General features: G+C 31.7%; 2 protein-coding genes across 2 annotated transcripts in view; one reads left to right on the forward strand and one right to left on the reverse strand.

Moving 5' to 3' along the window:
• Positions 1–4174: 4174 nt before the first annotated feature.
• On the reverse strand, positions 4175–8702 carry LOC138306898 (mitochondrial import inner membrane translocase subunit TIM14-like). Its single transcript, XM_069247447.1, has 6 exons — positions 8571–8702; positions 6468–6516; positions 6006–6079; positions 5674–5750; positions 5207–5277; positions 4175–4648 (listed from the first exon to the last, which is right to left on the reverse strand). Exons 1-6 carry the CDS (start codon positions 8574–8576, stop codon positions 4575–4577), a joined length of 351 nt encoding a protein of 116 aa, XP_069103548.1. The 5' UTR covers positions 8577–8702; the 3' UTR covers positions 4175–4574.
• A 17-nt stretch (positions 8703–8719) lies between these two features.
• The window catches only part of LOC138306897 (nondiscriminating glutamyl-tRNA synthetase EARS2, mitochondrial-like), a 28942-nt gene continuing 15004 nt past the window's right edge, over positions 8720–22657 (forward strand). The window contains exons 1-5 of the mRNA XM_069247446.1: positions 8720–9114; positions 11269–11341; positions 12379–12416; positions 21694–21741; positions 22244–22414. Of these exons, the coding sequence (XP_069103547.1) occupies positions 8857–9114; positions 11269–11341; positions 12379–12416; positions 21694–21741; positions 22244–22414 (588 nt within the window). The 5' untranslated portion in view covers positions 8720–8856. The remainder of the gene's footprint in view (positions 9115–11268; positions 11342–12378; positions 12417–21693; positions 21742–22243; positions 22415–22657) is intronic.

Consider the following 22657-nt stretch of genomic DNA (forward strand, 5'->3'; position numbering starts at 1 on the left):
TGTTTTCAAATCGTGGTACATGCTAAATACAAAATATCATGATAATTTCTTACAAGAAAATATATTGAAAGTTCCTATTTGGTATAATATAATAAAATTAAAATTGGTGGAAAAGATATTTTCTATAGGGCCTACTATCAGAAAAAACATCTGCATTGTGAATGATATTTTAAAAGACGTAAGCACAGGCGAATTTTATTCATTTGCTGATTTTATTCAAAAATATCAAGTGAACACAAATTATTTACAATACCATGGTCTTATTTCCGCAGTGAAACATTTCCTTTCAGCATATGATGTCTCTATTTATAAGATTTCTTATCCTTATGTACCAATTAATCTACACTTCATTCTCAAAGACAAGAAAGGTTCTAAACTTTTTTATAATATCATTATAAAATCAGATATAGTACCATCTGGTACCAAAAAGTGGAATAATATTTTTTGAGAACATTGATACAATAGCTTGGTGCAAAATCTACAAAATTCCTTTCTGGGTAACAAGAAACACAAAACTCCAGTGGTTTCAGTATAGAGTGATTCAATCACATTCTTACTACTAACTCATTTTTGTACAAAATTGGAGTGTTGTTACTTCCCCTTTATGTATTCTGTGTAACACTGAACCTGAAACCATAACCCATCTATTATGGGAATGCAAAGAAACACAAAAATTACTAGAGAGTCTTGAAACTTTATTGGCAGCCTTATATATTCCATTTTCATTTAATAAAAAAACTTTCCTTTTCGGTATCCTTCATCAGAATTCTTTACCTAGTAACAGAGTAGATAATGAAATTATAATCATTATAAAACAGTATATTTATAGAGTGAGATGTTTACATAATTCACTTAGTATTAACTCTCTCATAAACATTATTAAAGACAACTACATAATCCAAAAATTCGTTTCTACATGTAAGGATGAAAACGCTAAACTTAAATTTGAAGGGGAATGGAAAAAATGGGACAAATTAGTTACGCTCTAGGCATTGGGATAAATAATACCTCATTGATTAACACTATTATTATAAGATATATGATTATGTAAAATATTTTGAGATTTATTAAATAAATGTTATATGTTTTATTTAATATTTATTCTCATATATATATATATGTGTGTGTGTGTGTGTATTTTCCCCCTTCTCTAATAAATACTTATTCCTCAGATAATCAGATTTGAGTGAATTTATCTCCCCTGATAACTGTGTATTCTGGTATATAGCCCCTCACAAAGCCAATATACTATTTCCAGTTTTATAAAAGAATGTTTTTGCATTAACATGTTTGCTTTATGTTTTACCATCCTACCCAATTTGTTCTAAAATAACATTCTCCTTTTTTTTCTCTCGCTCTTCTTCTTCTCCTTTTTCTCTTTCTTTTCTCATCTTTCTATCTATCATAATTTCTCTCTCTTTCCTATAATCAATACATAGTACTGTTACACGTCATATTGACCAAATTATAAACTGTAATTAAAGCAAATGAATACAAAGATTTTTTCTTTTCTTTTCTTCAATATTTGCTGTTTTAATATAAACTTGTTTATTGTACCCTTACAAAATGACATCACTTGTATACTGTATATACACTGTATATATCTGTAACAGATATGAATTTGTAAATAATTACAATAAACACTTAAGCCTTATGCAACCTTATCAATTAAGAAAGTAATGTGTGGGAATGTAAGTTTTGAAACTTAGAAAGTATTCTGCGGGAATGTAAGTGCAATGTGATATGTGAATTTAAATGTATGTATGAATAAAAATTAGGTATAAACTAAGTAAGAAAGTGCTTTATGTTGATGTAAATGTATGAATAGATAAAATGTTATACTTAAAAATTAGAAAGTACTGTGGATATGTGAATGCAAGTTTAATTGACCAGGAAAGAATCTAAGCAAGTAAGAAGAGTGTTTTGTGTATGTATATTGATAATCTATACAGCATGAGAAAAAGCTATGCAGAGTGTAAGGGTACATGTATGATTACACACGTGGGAAAGAGTAAATATATATGATGTATGTATGATGATCATTGATCACAGTTATCTTGTGTACTTTACATGTATTGATGAAAAAACTGAATAAAATGTAAATTATAAAAAAACTGCAAGTTTCGGCAACAAAGTGAGATATTTAAACTATATATTTCTGTGGGGTTATCTCCCCCTAGATCTATGATATCCTGTGTCACTTCCCTACAAAACTGTAGAATTAGTGATAAATGAATGGGACTATTGAAATAGGTTGTGATTGCTTAGATTGAACGGTAGCAGGCTAATTAAATACAAGACAAAAGTTACTTGAGAAACTACCGGTATGCTTTGTTCTACACCCTTATTTTTTTAGACTAAACAAAGATAGATAAACTACTTTTACACCTCTAGACAAGATTGGAGTATATACACATCTGCACCCCTAAGAGACTGGAGAAACTCTATTTCTACATCTCTAGACAAAATAGGAGAAACTACACTGCTACAATGTTGTGCAAGTACATTAGACTATTATAAATATATCCATGTGTAAGTTGAACAGACTAACATATCAATTCAATGGTTTATTTCACAAACTTAACATTCAATCTACTACATATACATTGTATTTCATTAAAACATCCTTACAAGAAAGTATATTTGTTAACAAGAGATCCCAGAGGGATCTTGGCGCCCACCAAAGAATGATCTATGTCTGACAATGGAAAGAGGGATCTTTTCTCTGCTTTTCAAACTTTTGCAAACATACTACATATAAAATTTGAGACAGATCGCTTCAGTACTTTCTGAGAAATAGCAGTAACAAACTTCAACTATCAAAATCCAAGATGGCAACTTGGCGGCCATCTTGTAAATCGATCGGTCCCAAATCGAAATATGCACAACTAGGGCCATAGAGGAACCTATATATGAAATTTGAGACAGATTCATTCAATACTTTCTGAGAAATAGTGATAACAAACTTTAACTATCAAATTCCAAGATGGCAGCCTGGCGGCCATTTTGTTGACCGATCGATCCAAAAACGCATTATGCACAACAAGAGCCCTAGGGAAACCTACATATGAAATATGAGAAAGATCCCTTCAGTACTTTGTGAGAAATAGCGATAACAAACTTTAACTATCAAATTCCAAGATGGCAGCCTGGCGGCCATTTTGTTGACCGATCGATCCAAAAACGCATTATGCACAACAAGAGCCCTAGGGAAACCTACATATGAAATATGAGAAAGATCCCTTCAGTACTTTGTGAGAAATAGCGATATTAATCTTTAACTATCAAAATCCAAGATGGCTGCCTGGTGGCCATTTTGTTGACCGATCGATCCAAAAACGCATTATGCACAACTAGGGCCCTAGGGGAACCTACATATGAAATTTGAGAAAGATCCCTTCAGTACTTTCTGAGAAATAGCGATAACAAACTTTAAGTATTAAAATCCAAGATGGCTGCCTGGCGGCCATCTTGTTAACCGATTGGTCCCAAAATGCAATATGCACAACTAGGGCCCTAGGGGAACCTACATATGAAATTTGAGAAAGATCCCTTTAGTACTTTCTGAGAAATAGCGATAACAAACTTTAAGTATTAAAATCCAAGATGGCTGCCTGGCGGCCATCTTGTTAACCGATTGGTCCCAAAATGCAATATGCACAACTAGGGCCCTAGGGGAACCTACATATGAAATTTGAGAAAGATCCCTTCAGTACTTTCTGAGAAATAGCGATAACAAACTTTAAGTATCAAAATCCAAGATGGCTGCCTGGCGGCCATCTTGTTTAACCGATTGGTCCCAAAATGCAATATGCACAACTAGGGCCCTAGGGGAACCTACATATGAAATTTGAGAAAGATCTCTTCAGTACTTTCTGAGAAATAGCGTTAAAAACTTTAAGTATAAACTTCTTGCATATTTGGTCCCAAAACAATATGCACAATGGCCCTAGGGGACATATGAAATTTGGAAAGAACTTGCACTTTCTGAGAAATAGCGATGAATTCACGGACGGAAGGACGGACGGAAGGACACGGAAAGACTGGCCTATATTTTGGACATATGGGACTTCTGGTAGAACTTTGAATTCATCCACAAAGACTGGCCTATTTGCATAGGTTTGCAGTTGAATAGTGAAACATTTCCTTTCTTGTTCTGGAGCTGTTGCTATGTCTTTATACAACCACAAGCCATCCGCACAAACACACGTTAGAATACACACTTATAAACACACAACTCCAGCTAGAACAGTTAACTTTTGTATTTCTTTGTCTATTACTGTAATTAAATATTGCCAACATTCTTGACAAATTCAACTGGCAAAACTTCTTCTTTCTAGATAGCCATATGAACGAAAATTGGTCACATAGTTCCTCTTGTTTATTTCCACTTCATGGTGTATCGAGTCTATCCGACAATGACATGAAAATCAAGTCTTTTGTATATTTTCGTCTCTAGAGAATCTATATTTCCTTGATGTCATAGTGAAACATGTTGGTAACAATGACGAATGACTGATTAAAAGGCCATTTCAATGATGTTAACAAAATCACTGGCTTGGTGGCTAAATGTCTCATTTCTTCGGACCTGAAGCATCTATGAAATCTTTCGCCTCATTTATTTTGGCAGCTATATAGGGTGATCCACCTGCAATGACAAAATGAAGTATTTTGTTATATCAATTATGGTAATTGTTTGTACTCTCACAGAAGGTCACCTCTTCCATGACCAAGAATGAAATTCAAATTAATGTTTTTTTTTTTTTTTTTACATCGTCTTAACAGCAAGGGTAATTTGAAACGACCAGGTTTAAAAAGTTGGCGGAGAGTCAGAATACCCAGAAAAATAAATCATTGACTATGTCACTTACAGTAAAGTATCTGGCAACTGCCCCATGTGGAATTCAAACTCAAAACTCAGAGTTGAGGGCTTATGGTAATATATCAGAAGATTTTAACCACTTTTTTCATGGTGTGATAAACATATATGTAGGGTTTAATTTATGATGGTAGGCAATGGGTTAAACTAACTTTAACCCATTGATTCTTGGCATGCAGAACTTGTCAAAACCCCTGTATGCTACCTTAGACTTACTGATATATATCTGGTTTTAAATTTCAGCAAACAAGGTAAAAAGTAATCAACCAAGATAAAAATTGTATCTATTTTGCCTAATATCTAGAACTCTAGTATTAAGTTGTGTACCTCTGTCTGGGTGGTTTAAAAGCATGATCCGTTTATGTGCTTCTTTCACCTTGGCTTTACTGGCATTGGGGCTAAAAAAGTAAAGAAAAATTCACAAAACCATATCTTCTACTGTTACAATACAGTGATAACTCTAATGATGAAATAATAATTTTTCCTTTGTTTTCATACTTAATTTGACAATCTCATTGTCAATTAGTTTTTTGGTTTTTTTTAAATTTATAAATCTATGAAAAAAATCTCCCAAGAATGGCAATATTATGACAGTGGATATTGATTTGGTAAAATGATCAAAACAAACATATAATCAATCAACATAATTGCACATTAAAAAGTATTTTATTTTGTCAAATAATGTGAAAAATTCATTAAAAGCATTCATATTCTGAATTCAAAAATCAAACTATTAAGATGAATTGTAAGCAAAATTCTAACTGTTAAGATGGATTGTAAATAATTAAACAAACCTGATACCGAGGATAAGACCTGCTTCTCTTTTGTTCATTTTTGGATCAAACCCTCCTTTGTAGTATTTACTGAATGACTGAAAAAGACAAAAACAAATCTCAATATTGGTGAAAATACTGGTATTTTAGTAAGCAATTTTCTTTAAATCATGTCATCAGCTGTTTTAATCTTTAGGTACATTAAATACATAAAATTAAATAAAATATATACATGTCATTAAAATAATAATCTTTCTGTTTGATATCTATGAAAAAATATTTAATAATTCAATTTCAATTTTCGTAAACAATGGGTTATAACAAAACTTACATAAAACATTTATCATACATACCCCATTTGGAATTGAATCAAGTGTTTGCTTGACACGTTGATGTGCATTTTTTCCATACTTCAGATACGCCCGGCCTTAAGAAGTTAAGAATAAAACATTTTTTATTAAAAACTGTGATTTTTTTCATCATAAACTTGTCTTTAGTTTCCATGGATGTAAAAATAATAGATTGATCCAATATCATATTTCTTTATATTTTATTCATTCATATATGTGTGACTGAAAGGCTATCTGCAGCTCTGTATTCGCATATTAAACTTGCAGAAAATGTCCCTGCAGATAGACAAGGTTATCCAAAGCAGCACTAAATGTAATAACATATATTTTTTTATACAGTATTTGCTTTAAAATCTGGGAAATTGTATCTTTAGCAACCCCAGAAGAAAGTGGTGACATATTTTTATCAGTTTATCATGGCGACCATAAAGATAACGATTAACTTCACCAGAAGTGATAACTTACCAGCTACACCAACAGCTGCCATACCCAGGCCCAACAAAATCGCTGCTGACTGAAAAAAGAAAGTTTATTAAAGTTATTTAATAATTCAGTAAGTGATGAACTTCATTGGATATAATGATATCACTTTTAGCTTATAGACATAAACTAGAACTGTTCATTAGGCCAACTTATACTGCCCACACATACACACACATACAAAAGTAGATACTATTTTTTTCTCCCTAGCAGACTAGGGGGCTGCCATACTGTTAGTGACGGTTGTAGCGAAAAAAATACCACCTTCTGACTGACTTTTCCAAAGTTAGAAGGTGATATCTTTTCCGCTACAACCGTAGCTACCATACTGTTCTCATTGACAACCCTGGTTCTTTTGTAGGATATTGCATAGTACAAAGTGTGAGAATTTTGCTGGAGAAATTCATTATGTACAGGGTTCAGGATTCTTTCAGAGAAATTTATGATTCTTAGACAAAATTTCCTGGATTTGGGACTGAATTTGCAGATCTCAAAGCATCCCCAACTTAAAAGATTTGTAGATTTACATGGCTGATATATAACAAGCACTTACCATTAGTGTCAGCCCCTGCCCCCACCCTCCTCTTTTTTTAAAGGGCATTATAAGCCATAACTCTGGAGGTATCTTGTTCAGATATAGATTAATACATACATCTACATGTATGTAACAGTATAAGTATTTTTGCCACCAAATTTCATTGAAATTCTCTATAGAAGTTTTTTTTAAGGATGTATTCTTCTGAGGTTTTGGTCCTGTTGAAGTCTCGTTTCAACATAGACCAAAGAAGTTATTGAGATTTTCAAATATAATTTTATCAGTATCTGTAGCAAGTTGCCAGATGCAAATTTTGTCAAAAAATTACATTTCTATTTTTAGTAGATTTTTTTATACGGGGATTTTAAGAAATGGCCCATTTGGCGGCCATTTTTGAAATTGTGTCTGTTTTTGCTTCCAGTAAAGAGCCACAGTTTTACCATTTTTTACTGAAATTGTTTTTTACTTAAATCATTACTGCGCCGGCATTTTTAGCTGTATTTAGCTAATTTTTGTTGCAAATCGTTACTCAGGTTCGTAGTAATTAAAATATTGAGCATTAATATGTGAAACGATACACTTTTGTGACTTTATTTTTATATTTAATGGTAATTTGGGCACTTTTATTTTTTACTCTAAAATAAATGGGAAAAATAACAAAAAATCAAATGGGGCAAAAAAAGTAAGCACACGGACCCCCAATTTTTCTTCCTGATTTAGAAAGAACAACCTTTTCCTATTTTGATAATGCAAAATTAACAAAAGTTTAAATAAACCAAACTTTTTTTATAAAGGGTTAAATCTTGGCAACAAAATGCTTGGTGAAAATTGTGCATTTGGTAGGCACAAAATTAAGGGGTAGGGGTAGCATAATAAGTTGTTATTCTGAGAAAATATATTAGTCTAATTGATCAAACATGGTATACTTTAAAGAAGACTACTAGCAAAATGAATTCTATCAAACATTCATACATGTCAAACACCTCATTAGGAAATTATGGCTTTAATCTCTATCTTATATGGTCCAAAACAGGCAAAATTCCCTATAAAATTAAGAGGGAGTAGATGTGCTTTATTATTATGTAACAAATTATAAAGGGCACTAGACAGAGAATCCTGTTTATCCCTCCTTTGTTGGGAGTCAGGGTGTAATTTGATATTTTATATTTCTATCTAATAATTTATTTATAGATCCAGACAACCAATGTTATTTAGGGCTAAATTCAAGTGTTATCTACAACATTTAGAACTAAGTTGATGCTGTTGTATGTATGTTTTTTCTAGCTTTTCCACTATAAGTTAAAATTATAACACTGAAGCAATGCTTGCTTTATATCTATGTACACAGTTTAATTTAATCATGTCAGAATCAAAACAATAGAAAGTTACTATGGGCAATAGCAGAAGCAGGGGAAATATTGCAGTAGGCCATTTCTGTTGTATAATGAGGCTAACATGTACAGCTGAACATGTAAATCTAGATCTGTTAACCTATCTGCAGAAATCCGAGGATGAAAAGTTCATTCAAATAAATGTAACCTATGTATACTTACAGTCATGATGTCTTAGCGTTCTACTTTACGAAAACAGTGTGTGTTCTACGACTTTTTGATGGCTGATGACATTCATTCCATGGTTGCAAGAACGACCTACGGCAGACATGTGCTTCCGGTTTAATGTCGTAAAATATTATACACATTTACTCTTTTATCTCATATTGAACTATCTATTTATTTTTTATTTATGTTTTTTTTCATTCTTTTTTCACATACTGGTTTATTTGGTCTTTTTCACCCAATTCTAGTTGTTTATTTATGGAAAAAAAGTATGTCGTAATAAATGTGCTGGTTTACGGTATTCAAAATGGCGCTGCCCATGAAACAAATCACGAGAAAAATTTGTTGGAGAAAATTTTTGTCATGCTGCAATTTTTCAACCAATAGAAGCTTTATTCGTCATGATTTAGTGAGAGTACGCTTTGCTCCAAGTCCAACAGGGTATTTGCATTTAGGATCTTTAAGGACAGCGCTTTTCAACTACTGCCAAGCAAAATCTCACAAGGGAGTCTTCATCCTGAGAGTAGAAGATACTGATCAAGTATGTCAAATATTGTTTATGTAACAGCGACTGTACTGTTCAACACTTGAAGCTTACTAAATTTTCCTGGAAACCAAATAGGGTTCCCTATTTAGTATTTACAGACAAAAAAGAGAAATGCCAATCATGTAATAAAATAGCCCATACTCCCATATACTGATATAGTTTGGAAATAAATAATCAGCTGATGATACAAGGAGAATATTTGTTAGCTTAACGCGAAAATTAAATGTAAATTTATATTATTTATACGAGGGACCAATTCTGGGCTTTCTATTTCTCTGCATTTGCGGTTCTCAAACAATATTCTGAATGTTGAAATAATTTGAAAATATTTAATTTAAAAAAAATTCATTATTTAAATAATAATAAGTATTGTACACAAAAACAAATCTACAAATACAATATCCATTTAAAATAAAATTTTCCAATTTAGATACACCAAATTTGAATTCATTGACAAATTAGGTTTTTTTATAAAATTTATATTCTATAATGGACGGAAAGTGTCACCAGATACAATTTCTAATGTTGCCAATATTTATGATAATTTCAATTAACTAAATTGATTTAGTATGGGCATAAATAAAACAAGTGATTTTCAAAACAACAATTTAATCAATTAAAAAGAATAATGCACTATTAAAAAATGTATGAATTTGTCAAACTTTGTCCACTATAAAAAAACTCTTAAACACTGAAAATTCATATGATTGATTAAAATATGTACAAACTATTATATAATATGTTCAGAAAAATAAAATTCTAACTTAATGTTACATGGCATGGATTATAAGCTACTTTTATGTAACAGCGACTGTACTGTTCAATACTTGAAGCTTACTAAATTTTCCTGGAAACCAAATAGGGTTCCCTATTTAGTATTTACAGACAAAAAAGAGAAATGCCAATCATGTAATAAAATAGCCCATACTCCCATATACTGATATAGTTGGAAATAAATAATCAGCTGATGATACAAGGAGAATATTTGTTAGCTTAACGCGAAAATTAAATGTAAATTTATATTATTTATACGAGGGACAATTCTGGGCTTTCTATTTCTCTGCATTTGCGGTTCTCAAACAATATTCTGAATGTTGAAATAATTTGAAAATATTTAATTTAAAAAAAATTCATAATATGACTGAAGACAAGACCTTAAAGGGCACAGCCAGATTTTCCAGTAACCATTAATTATGCACTTTTGAAAAGTTCAATTTATGGAAAAAACGGAGCCGAATTTTCTGTTTATTTTTTATTCATATATTTACACTCTATCCTTGTCCTAAGACCCCATTTGAGAAGGAAATCCACATAAGAGAAGGGAGAGTTTTTTTTTATTTCCGTAACAGATATTCCGTTTTTGGCCAGCTGATTATATTGGAAGGTGGTCTATCACTTGAACGCTTGCAAAATAGAGAGCAATAGCACTGAGCTTCTCCCGGATGAAGATTACCTTCGTTGGATCATTAAAGCATTTGAACCGCATGATTATATAATGAGCTGACTTCAAACCATCGCATTCATGCTGATGGGATTTTTTACTGTGGGTAAAAAATGGCGGCCGCAAACTGAAGCTGTCAGTGTGTAGGTTTGAATTTTGAAGATTGAGTTTTTTCTTATATTTTCATGTATATGTTACCTTAGAAGTGCTTCGCTCTTCGTGTTTGGGCATGAAGGGCTGTGCCCTTATTAACTTATTACAGATTATGATATCAGAAACATATATTATATAAACATATCTAATACATGTTTCTGGTGATATACATGAACAGCATCCTCAATACTCTAATGGATACATATATCCACTCCTGGACTATCTCAGAGTTAAACTGGAGGCAATTCAGGGGGAAAGACTGACCAATCACAGGCCTACAAAGACTAACTTTGAAGATGACAGAGAGTGAGAGCGAAGCCCAACTTCAAAGCAAAACAATTAATCACATGTAACAGTATACCATTAACACAGTTTCTTTGATGTTCATCAAAGGATCAAATTACATGTGTCTCCTGTTACCTCCAATTTTACTATGAGGTAGTCCAGGGATGGATATAACGATGGCAGCAACTCAATGAGTATCCAGGATGTATATACATGCAGTTGTACAAGATATGTTACAATAAAATTCATTTGTTTGTTTAATTTTGTAGAGCAGAAAAATGGAAGGAGCAACAGAAAGTTTAATGAATGTGCTGGACTGGGCAGGGTTATCTCCTGACGAAGGTAAAACAATTGCAAACTTTTAGCACAAACATTTATTCTTAATTTGGAGTTTTAAGTGAAAAAAAAAAAATAAAAGATTGATGGTTTTGTAAAAATACAAATTTCATGTTTCATGAATACATATGCAGATTCTGCACTATTAGCTCACCTGGCCCTAAGGGCCAGTGAGCTTATGTCATGGCGCGGAGTCCGTTCAGCCGTCGGTCTGTCCGTCAACATTTCCTTTAAATCGCTACTCGTCATAGAGTTCTGCATGGATTGTAATCAAATTTGGCCACAAATATCCATGGGGGAAGGGGAATAGAACTTGTATAAATTTTGGCTCTGAGCCCCCGGGGGCAGGAGAGGCGGGGCCCAATAGGGGAAATAAAGGTAAATCCTATAAATCGCTACTTGTCCTAGAGTTCTGCATAGATTGTGACCAAATTTGGCCACAAACATCCTTGGGAGAAGGGGAATAGAACTTGTATAAATTTTGGCTCTGACCCCCCGGGGGTAGGAGGGCGGGGCCCAATAGGGGAATTCGAGGTAAATCCTTTAAATTGCTACTTGTCCTAGAGTTCTGCATGGATTATAACCAAATTTGGCCACAAACATCCTTGGGGGAAGGGGAACAGAACTTGTATAAATTTTGGCTCTGGGCCCCCAGGGGCAGGAGGGTCGGGGCCCAATAGGGGAAATAAAGGTAAATCCTATAAATCGCTACTTGTCCTAGAGTTCTGCATGGATTGTGACCAAATTTGGCCACAAACATCCTTGGGAGAAGGAGAACAGAACTTGTATAAATTTTGGCTCTGACCCCCAGGGGGCAGGAGGGGTGGGGCCGAATAGGGGAATTAGAGGTAAATATTTAAATTCCTTCAGAAAAGAAACAATGAACCTGTATCCAAAACATTACTTGGCATTACAAACCAGGTGAGCGATACAGGCCCTCTGGGCCTCTTGTTAATATTTGATACCAGAAACACATTATATTATTTGACCTTATATTACTGTGAAGTAGACTAATTAACTAGACAATACATTTTCTATCACAGGACCACTAGTTGGAGGACAGTATGGGCCTTATATACAGGTTAGTAGATCAGAGAATTCTTTTATCATTTCACAAATTATAACGCTGCTATAATTAATTATAATTATCACACAATGTACTTTATTGGGCTTCTGATTATAAGGCTGACATATACATGTACAGATTTCGAAAATTGTTGTTTGGTGTTCATTTCTGGTGTAAATTTAGTGTATTCACACGTATGTAGGAGTAAAAAGTAGGTGCAAAATTCTGTCTCTGTCTGAATATGAATACCGGTACTCTAGTTATTCGCATATTTCTTTCTGGAAATTAAGCTGCCTATACAAATAAGGGAAATCTTCTCTAGCTACTTTCAGAAAGTGTATGCAACTTTATATAGGACAATTGAAAGAAAGATAAAAATTACACGTATGATTTTTCCTGCATTTAAACACTCTAGGTATTAAAATGAAATTACCGGGTGATCTGCCAAGTATATGGTATGAAGCCGGTATACAAATATACATGTACAAGTAGGTTCTTTAGTATTAAGGTAGACCGTCCCTTCTAGTTTCCTCTCAGGGATTTCGTTAATTTTTTGATATTTTGATTTTAGGTATACCCTGATCACAAAAATCACATAAAAATAATATGTCACCGTGTTAATTTTTCTTCCGTGGTTGCTTAAAGATATGTATTAACGACTTAATATTCCGGATTTTAAGGATTTTTAAATAAATAATATTTCCTCCTTGTAACATCACTTAACATATACAGGATATGCTCGTAACATCTTCATACATTCAGTAGGTGATATATAATTCATAACTATATCAAATAAGCTGGGTTTTCCACATTAAAACGAAATATCGTTATTTTAAAAGTAATTCCGGACCCAATTTTAGTGAAAAATTGCATCAAAATAGTCATGTTTTCTTTTATTCTGAAAAAATGATCTCATGAATAATCGATTTTTTAGAATTTCCATGAAGATTGACCTATTTGCAATAAGAAAAGCCAATAAAAACTATACCTCACCGCATTATTTTTCAAAATATGACCGATTTGCTTTCTAATACCCCTTAAATTTTGGCCTGAAAACGTTTAAAATAGGCGAATCCCTAGCTAACACTTTTCAATGTTTTTATGTTATTCATTTACCCTTGTAAATTTTCTATATTTATTATATTATTGGAACCTACAAGATAACACAATAATAACATATCTGAATGATTTCATTTATCTATTATATATATATATATAACAAGATATAACAAACCAGTTTGCAAGCTACATGTAGGCCTGACCTCAAACTTTCAAAAAGAGTCTAATTCTGTAAGAAATGTATCAGCTTTTTCTGAGACAAATATTTTGCTCTGTGTGGTACTGATAGAATATTTTCCGTAATAGCATCTTTCATATCATAAGTAAACATTTTAACAAAAAATAAAATGAAAATATGTTCCAGCAATTTTAATTCTGAATATTGTTTGTCCGTTTCCGGACGAAAATTAGTATACCGGAATGTTACGATTCGTATCTATCGAAGCGCAAAACTCGAATGATTGCATTAAAAACACCGCTAACTTCTTTCAGCATTGACATACTCAACTTCGCTAGCCAAGGGTATTAGTCCGATTCTCTTTCTATTACCCTTGGCATATCTCGCTTCAGATTAGGTGTTTTTGCTTTCAAATTGTGATTGGATGCGGCTAGGTTCAGGCGACCAATGAAAACGCAGCTTTGATTTGTCAACAAAACTGAACTGAAGCGGTAGTATATATAGTGACCTACATTTGTACAATGAGGCATCAGGCATGTCATGCCTGTCAACATCATCTCCTAGCGAAGTTATATTATTATCTATTTAATCAATTAAGATGTTTTATACCAGCTAAATGAACGTCTTGGAGACGTTGCTCTCCAAGCAGATTGGAAAGTACGCGCATGGTTTATGTTTCACAAATCAAACAATTAAAAGATATACTACGATCTCGTTACAAAATTGGACACTGCAGAACTTCTGCATGAAACGCAAAAACTGGTGTCCGAACTCACTAATAAACAAATGACTCACACACATGTTCATCTTTGGTATTTTGAATCTGTCGCAAACAACACGCGTGTTTCATAGGGCGCTGTCATTTTTTCAACCATACAACAATGATACGAGCTTTTTAATTGGTTGCTTATTACGTAAATGGAAGGGGCGCAACTGCGGTGATTCAGCAGGTGGCGCAGTGCGGGACCACCCGTTCTGAAGACAGATAAGCCAAGGGTAATAGAAAGAGAATCGGACTAATACCCTTGGCTAGCGAAGTTGTGACATACTGTGGTAATTAAGTTATATCCTGCAAAAACATAGGTACATAGCATGACGGTCATTCTGATGTTCAGTTGGGTCCCCGTCAATCCATGTGTATTCCATGTGATTGTTTAGCGACCATTATGATTCTTGGAATTACTTCATGCACAAATCTTCATAATTACACTACATTCGGCGATTAGCACACAGTTCACAACTTTAGATTGGTACACGTCAAGTAAACACTGGGAAAGCTGGCAGACGAAATATTTGTGGATATCCGAAGCGAGTTATTATAAGTGGGTACGGAGAAATAAAATATGTTTGCCGGGATCCGAAAAGCAACGTTACAAACGTATGAGGTCACAGAAGGGACGGTCTACGTTAACAAGGATTTTTAACTCTTATTTATCATGTGTATGGTTAAAGAGTTGTGAATTAAACATTTACTAAATAATACTTATACAATATGTTAATTATAAGCAAACAGTTTATTAGCTTAGACCAGATTCTAAATCATTGATTAGAATTTCTCTGCTAAATTATAATACAATGTACTAGATTATCTCCCCTAGTTGAAAACTTTGGACTCTAGAATTTGACATGCTATGTACTCTAAAACTGTTAGCCCTATATATTTCAATGTACAGTAGATGTGTTTATTATGTTATGTTAGGTTTTTAGTATCTATGTTATGTTATGTGTTTAGTATTTCGTGTTATGTGTTTAGTATGTCATGTTATGTGTTTAGTATGTCATGTTATGTGTTTAGTATGTCATGTTATGTTATGTGTTAAGTATGTCATGTTATGTGTTTAATATATCATGTTAGGTGTTTAGTATGTCATGTTAGGTGTTTAGTATGTCATGTTATGTGTTTAGTATGTTATGTTATGTGTTTAATATATCATGTTAGGTGTTTAGTATGTCATGTTATGTGTTTAGTATGTTATGTTATGTGTTTAGTATGTATGTTATGTTATGTGTTTAGTATGTCATGTTATTGTGTTTAATATGTCATGTTAGTGTGTTTAGTATGTCATGTTAGGTGTTTAGTATGTCATGTTATGTGTTTGTTTAGTATGTTATGTGTTTATATGTTATGTTAGTGTTTAATATTGTCATGTTAGGTGTTTAGTATGTCATGTTATGTGTTTAGTATATGTCATGTTATGTGTTTAGTATGTCATGTTATGTGTTTTAGTATGTCATGTTATGTGTTTAGTAATGTCATGTTATGTGTTTAGTATGTCATGTTAGGTGTTTAGTATGTCATGTTATGTGTTTAGTATGTCATGTTATGTGTTTAGTATGTCATGTTATGTGTTTAGTATGTCATGTTATGTGTTTAGTATGTCATGTTATGTGTTTAGTATGTCATGTTATGTGTTTAGTATGATGTTATGTGTTAGTAGTTATGTTAGGTGTTTTATGTCATGTATGTTAGGTGTTTAGTATGTCATGTTATGTTAGTTGTATGTCATGTTAGGATGTGTTTTGAATGTCATGTTAGGTGTTTAGTATGTCTATGTTATGTGTTTAGTATGTCATGTTATGTGTTTAGTATGTCATGTTATGTGTTTAGTATGTCATGTTATGTGTTTAGTTATGTCATGTTATGTTGTGTTTAGTATGTCATGTTATGTGTTTAGTATGTTCATGTTATGTGTTTAGTATGTCATGTTATGTGTTTAGTATGTCATGTTATGTGTTTAGTATGTCATGTTTGTGTTTAGTATGTCATGTTATGTGTTTAGTATGTCATGTTATGTGTTTAGTATGTCATGTTATGTGTTTAGTATGTCATGTTATGTGTTTAGTATGTCATGTTATGTGTTTAGTATGTGTTTAGTTGTTATTTGTGTTTAGTATGTCATGTTATGTGTTTAGTATGTCATGTTATGTGTTTAGTATGTCATGTTATGTGTTTAGTATGTCATGTTATGTGTTTAGTATGTCATGTTAGGTGTTTAGTATGTCATGTTATGTGTTTAGTATGTCATGTTATGTGTTTAGTATGTCATGTTATGTGTTTAGTATGTCATGTTATGTGTTTAGTATGTCATGTTATGTGTTTAGTATGTCATGTTATGTGTTTAGTATGTCATGTTATGTGTTTAGTATGTCATGTTATGTGTTTAGTATGTCATGTTATGTGTTTAGTATGTCATGTTATGTGTTAGTATGTCATGTTATGTGTTTAGTATGTCATGTTATGTGTTTAGTATGTCATGTTATGTGTTTAGTATGTCATGTTATGTGTTTAGTATGTCATGTTAGGTGTTTAGTATGTCATGTTATGTGTTTAGTATGTCATGTTATGTGTTTAGTATGTCATGTTATGTGTTTAGTATGTCATGTTATGTGTTTAGTATGTCATGTTATGTGTTTAGTATGTCATGTTATGTGTTTAGTATGTCATGTTATGTGTTTAGTATGTCATGTTATGTGTTTAGTATGTCATGTTATGTGTTTAGTATGTCATGTTATGTGTTTAGTATGTCATGTTATGTGTTTAGTATGTCATGTTTTGTGTTTAGTATGTCTATGTTATGTGTTTAGTATGTCATGTTATGTGTTTAGTATGTCATGTTATGTGTTTAGTATGTCATGTTATGTGTTTAGTATGTCATGTTATGTGTTTAGTATGTCATGTTATGTGTTTAGTATGTCATGTTATGTGTTTAGTATGTCATGTTATGTGTTTAGTATGTCATGTTATGTGTTTAGTATGTCATGTTATGTGTTTAGTATGTCATGTTAGGTGTTTATGTATGTCATGTTATGTGTTTAGTATGTCATGTTATGTGTTTAGTATGTCATGTTATGTGTTTAGTATGTCATGTTATGTGTTTAGTATGTCATGTTATGTGTTTAGTATGTCATGTTATGTGTTTAGTATGTCATGTTATGTGTTTAGTATGTCATGTTATGTGTTTAGTATGTCATGTTATGTGTTTAGTATGTCATGTTATGTGTTTAGTATGTCATGTTATGTGTTTAGTATGTCATGTTATGTGTTTAGTATGTCATGTTATGTGTTTAGTATGTCATGTTATGTGTTTAGTATGTCATGTTATGTGTTTAGTATGTCATGTTATGTGTTTAGTATATCATGTTATGATGTGTTTAGTATGTCATGTTATGTGTTTAGTATGTCATGTTATGTGTTTAGTATGTCATGTTATTTATGTGTTTAGTATGTCATGTTATGTGTTTAGTATGTCATGTTATGTGTTTAGTATGTCATGTTAGGTGTTTAGTATGTCATGTTATGTGTTTAGTATGTCATGTTATGTGTTTAGTATGTCATGTTTATGTGTTTAGTATGTCATGTTATGTGTTTAGTATGTCATGTTATGTGTTTTGTGTTAGTATGTCATGTTATGTGTTTAGTATGTCATGTTATGTGTTTAGTATGTCATGTTAGGTGTTTAGTATGTCATGTTATGTGTTTAGTATGTCCATGTTATGTGTTAAGTAGTATGTCATGTTATGTGTTTAGTATGTCATGTTTATGTGTTTTAGTATGTCATGTTATGTGTTAAAGTATATGTTATGTTATGATGTTTAGTATGTCATGTTATGTGTTTAGTATGTCATGTTATGTGTTTTAGTATGTCATGTTATGTGTTTAGTATGTATGTTATGTGTTTAGTATGTCATATGTTATGTGTTTTAGTATGTCATGTTATGTGTTTAGTATGTCATGTTATGTGTTTAGTATGTCATGTTATGTGTTTAGTATGTCATATTATGTGTTTTTTTAATATATCATGTTAGGTGTTTAATATGTCATGTTAGGTGTTTAGTATGTCATGTTATGTGTTTAGTATGTATGTTATGTGTTTGATATATTATGTTAGGTGTTTAGTATGTCATGTTATGTGTTTAGTATGTTATGTTATGGTGTTTAGTATGTCATGTTATGTGTTTAGTATGTCATGTTATGGTGTTTAGTATGTCATGTTATGTGTTTAGTATGTCATGTTATGTGTTTAGTATGTCATGTTATGTGTTTAGTATGTCATGTTATGTGTTTATGTTATGTTATGGTTTAGTATGTCATGTAGGTGTTTAGTATGTCATGTTATGTGTTTAGTATGTTATGTTATGTGTTTAGTATGTCATGTTATGTGTTTAGTATGTCATGTTATGTGTTTAGTATGTTCATGTTAGGTGTTTAGTATGTCATGTTATGTGTTTAGTATGTCATGTTATGTGTGTTAGTATGTCATGTTATGTGTTTTTAGTATGTCATGTTATGTGTTTAGTATGTCATGTTATGTGTTTAGTATGTCATGTTATGTGTTTAGTATGTCATGTTATGTTATTTAGTATGTCATGTTAGGTGTTTAGTATGTCATGTTATGTGTTTAGTATGTCATGTTATGTGTTTAGTATGTCATGTTATGTGTTTAGTATGTTATGTGTTTAATATGTCAATGTTATGTGTTTAGTATGTCATGTTATGTGTTTAGTATGTCATGTTATGTGTTTAGTATGTCATGTTATGTGTTTAGTATGTCATGTTATGTGTGTTTAGTATGTCATGTTATGTGTTTAGTATGTCATGTTATGTGTTTAGTATGTCATGTTATGTGTTTAGTATGTCATGTTATGTGTTTAGTATGTCATGTGTTTTGTGTTTTAGTATGTCCATGTTATGTGTTTAGTATGTCATGTTATGTGTTTAGTATGTCATGTTATGTGTTTAGTATGTCATGTTATGTGTTTAGTATGTCATGTTATGTGTTTAGTATGTCATGTTTTGTGTTTAGTATGTCATGTTATGTGTTTAGTATGTCATGTTATGTGTTTAGTATGTTCATGTTATGTGTTTAGTATGTATCATGTTATTGTGTTTAGTATGTCATGTTATGTGTTTAGTATGTCATGTTATGTGTTTTAGTATCATCATGTTATGTGTTTAGTATGTCATGTTATGTGTTTAGTATGTCATGTTTATGTGTTTAGTATGTCATGTTATGTGTTTAGTATGTCATGTTATGTGTTTAGTATGTCATGTTATGTGTTTAGTATGTATGTCATGTTCATGTGTGTTTAGTATGTCATGTTTATGTGTTTAGTTATGTCATGTTATGGTGTTTAGTATGTCATGTTATGTGTTTAGTATGTCATGTTATGTGTTTAGTATGTCATGTTATGTGTTTAGTATGTCATGTTAGGTGTTTTAGTATGTCATGTTATGTGTTTTAGTATGTCATGTTATGTGTTTAGTATGTCATGTTATGTGTTTAGTTATGTCATGTTATGTGTTTAGTATGTCATGTTATGTGTTTAGTATGTCATGTTATGTGTTTAGTATGTCATGTTATGTGTTTAGTATATCATGTTATGTGTTTAGTATGTCATGTTATGTGTTTAGTATATCATGTTATGTGTTTAGTATGTTCATGTGTTTAGTATGTCATGTTATGTGTTTAGTATGTCATGTTATGTGTTTAGTATGTCATGTTATGTGTTTAGTATGTCATGTTATGTGTTTAGTATGTCATGTTATGTGTTTTAGTATGTCATGTTATGTGTTTAGTATGTCATGTTATGTGTTTAGTATGTCATGTTATGTGTTTAGTATGTCATGTTATGTGTTTAGTATGTCATGTTATGTGTGTTTAGTATGTCATTGTTATGTGTTTAGGTATGTCATGTTATGTGTTTAGTATGTCATGTTATGTGTTTAGTATGTCATGTTATGTGTTTAGTATGTCATGTTATGTGTTTAGTATGTCATGTTATGTGTTTAGTATGTCATGTTATGTGTTTTAGTATGTCATGTTATGTGTTTAGTATGTCATGTTATGTGTTTAGTATGTCATGTTATGTGTTTAGTATGTCATGTTATGTGTTTAGTATGTCATGTTATGTGTGTTTAGTATGTCATGTTATGTGTTTAGTATGTCATGTTATGTGTTTAGTTTTGTCATGTTATGTGTTTAGTAAGTCATGTTAGGTGTTGAGTATGTCAATGTTATGTGTTTAGTATGTCATGTTATGTGTTTAGTATGTCATGTTATGTGTTTAGTATGTCATGTTATGTGTTTTAGTATGTCATGTTATGTGTTTAGTATGTTATGTTATGTGTTAGTATGTCATGTTATGTGTTTAGTATGTCATGTTATGTGTTAGTATGTTATGTTATGTGTTTAGTATGTCATGTTATGTGTTTAGTATGTCATGTTATGTGTTTAGTATGTCATTGTTATGGTGTTTAGTATGTTCATGTTATGTGTTTAGTATGTCATGTTATGTGTTTAGTATGTCATGTTATGTGTTTGAGTATGTCATGTTATGTGTTTAGTATGTCATGTTATGTGTTTAGTATGTCATGTTTATGTGTTTAGTATGTCATGTTATGTGTTTAGTATGTCATGTTATGTGTTTAGTATGTCATGTTATGTGTTTAGTATGTATGTTATGGTGTTTAGTATGTTATGTTATGTGTTTAGTAAGTCATGTTATGTGTTTAGTATGTCATGTTATGTGTTTAGTATGTATGTTATGTGTTTAGTATGTTATGTTATGTGTTTGTTTTAGTATGTTGTTAGTATGTTGTTATGTGTTTAGTATGTCATGTTATGTGTTTAGTATGTCATGTTATGTGTTTAGTATGTCTATGTTATGTGTTTAGTATGTATGTTAGGTGTTTTATGTCATGTTTGTGTATGTTATGTGTTTAGTATGTATGTTATGTGTTTATGCATGTTATGTGTTTAGTATGTTATGTTAGGTGTTTAGTATGTCATGTTATGTGTTTAGTATGTCATGTTATTGTGTTTAGTATGTCATGTTATATGTTTAGTATGTCATGTTATGTGTTTAGTATGTTATGTTAGGTGTTTAGTATGTCATGTTATGTGTTTAGTATGTCATGTTATGTGTTTAGTATGTTATGTTATGTGTTTAGTATGTCATGTTATGTGTTTAGTATGTCATGTTATGTGTTTACTGGGTGATTTGCATAATTAGAATTCTAAATTCTGATGTTAATATATATATTTCTGATTTCAGTCTGAAAGAAAACATATCTACCAGGAGGCTATAGATACACTGTTAAAGGTGAGAATGCCAGAGAGGCGTTTATACTTGTGTGGTCTGTAAGTGTATAAAACCTACAATGTCATCTAATTATTAAGAATATCATTATTAATAATAATTAAGCCAGGCTTACAAACAAAATTGGTGACTTTTAATGGTTAGTTATTATTTCATTTCTGCTTCTTTTAGCTAGTATTTCATATGTCCCTGTATATATTCAATAGAAGAGTAATTGCGCTCAAATTATCGTAATCGCAAAGACTGCAAAGACATATGAATGCAAACTTAATGCCAGACTGAACTACTTCAAGTTCATGCTTCGGTAATTATGATAACCTATTTAAACTTAGTGATACTTAGTTTACATCTTACCTTTACACCGTTGTGCTTTGATTTCATGTTAAACTAAAAGATGTTTTCGGTCTTATAGGGGTCTATATATAGGGGACAATATTATGCTTGTCAGTATAGAAAGAAATTTTTTTAGTCAAAAGCATTGTTTTATATGTAATTTCTTTTGTAGAAAGGTGCTGCCTACCCTTGCTTTTGTACAGAAAACCGACTGAATTTATTGAGAAAAGAAGCGTATAGAAGAAAGGAGATTCCTAAATATGATAACAAATGTAGAGAATTATCAACAGAAGAAATAGAGGAAAAGAAGTCTAAAGGCATTCCTTGGGTGGTAAGACTGAAGGTAAGATTATAATGGTTTGGTTTATATCTAGTTTTAAGTGCTTTTATGATAACCAGCCAGGGTTATTTCATGTGTCCTTTATACAGAGGTCAATTATGTAGTAAAGTGTACCTAATTAGGTGAAGAGTCTGTCCTTTATAGACAGGTGTCCTTTATAAAGAGGTCAATTATATAGTTAAGTGCACCAAATTAGGTGATGAGTCTGTCCTTTATAGACAGGTGTCCTTTATAAAGAGGTCAATT

Source organism: Argopecten irradians, chromosome 14 (genome assembly GCF_041381155.1).
Source record: "Argopecten irradians isolate NY chromosome 14, Ai_NY, whole genome shotgun sequence".
In the NCBI taxonomy this organism is placed as follows: Eukaryota; Metazoa; Mollusca; class Bivalvia; order Pectinida; family Pectinidae; genus Argopecten; species Argopecten irradians.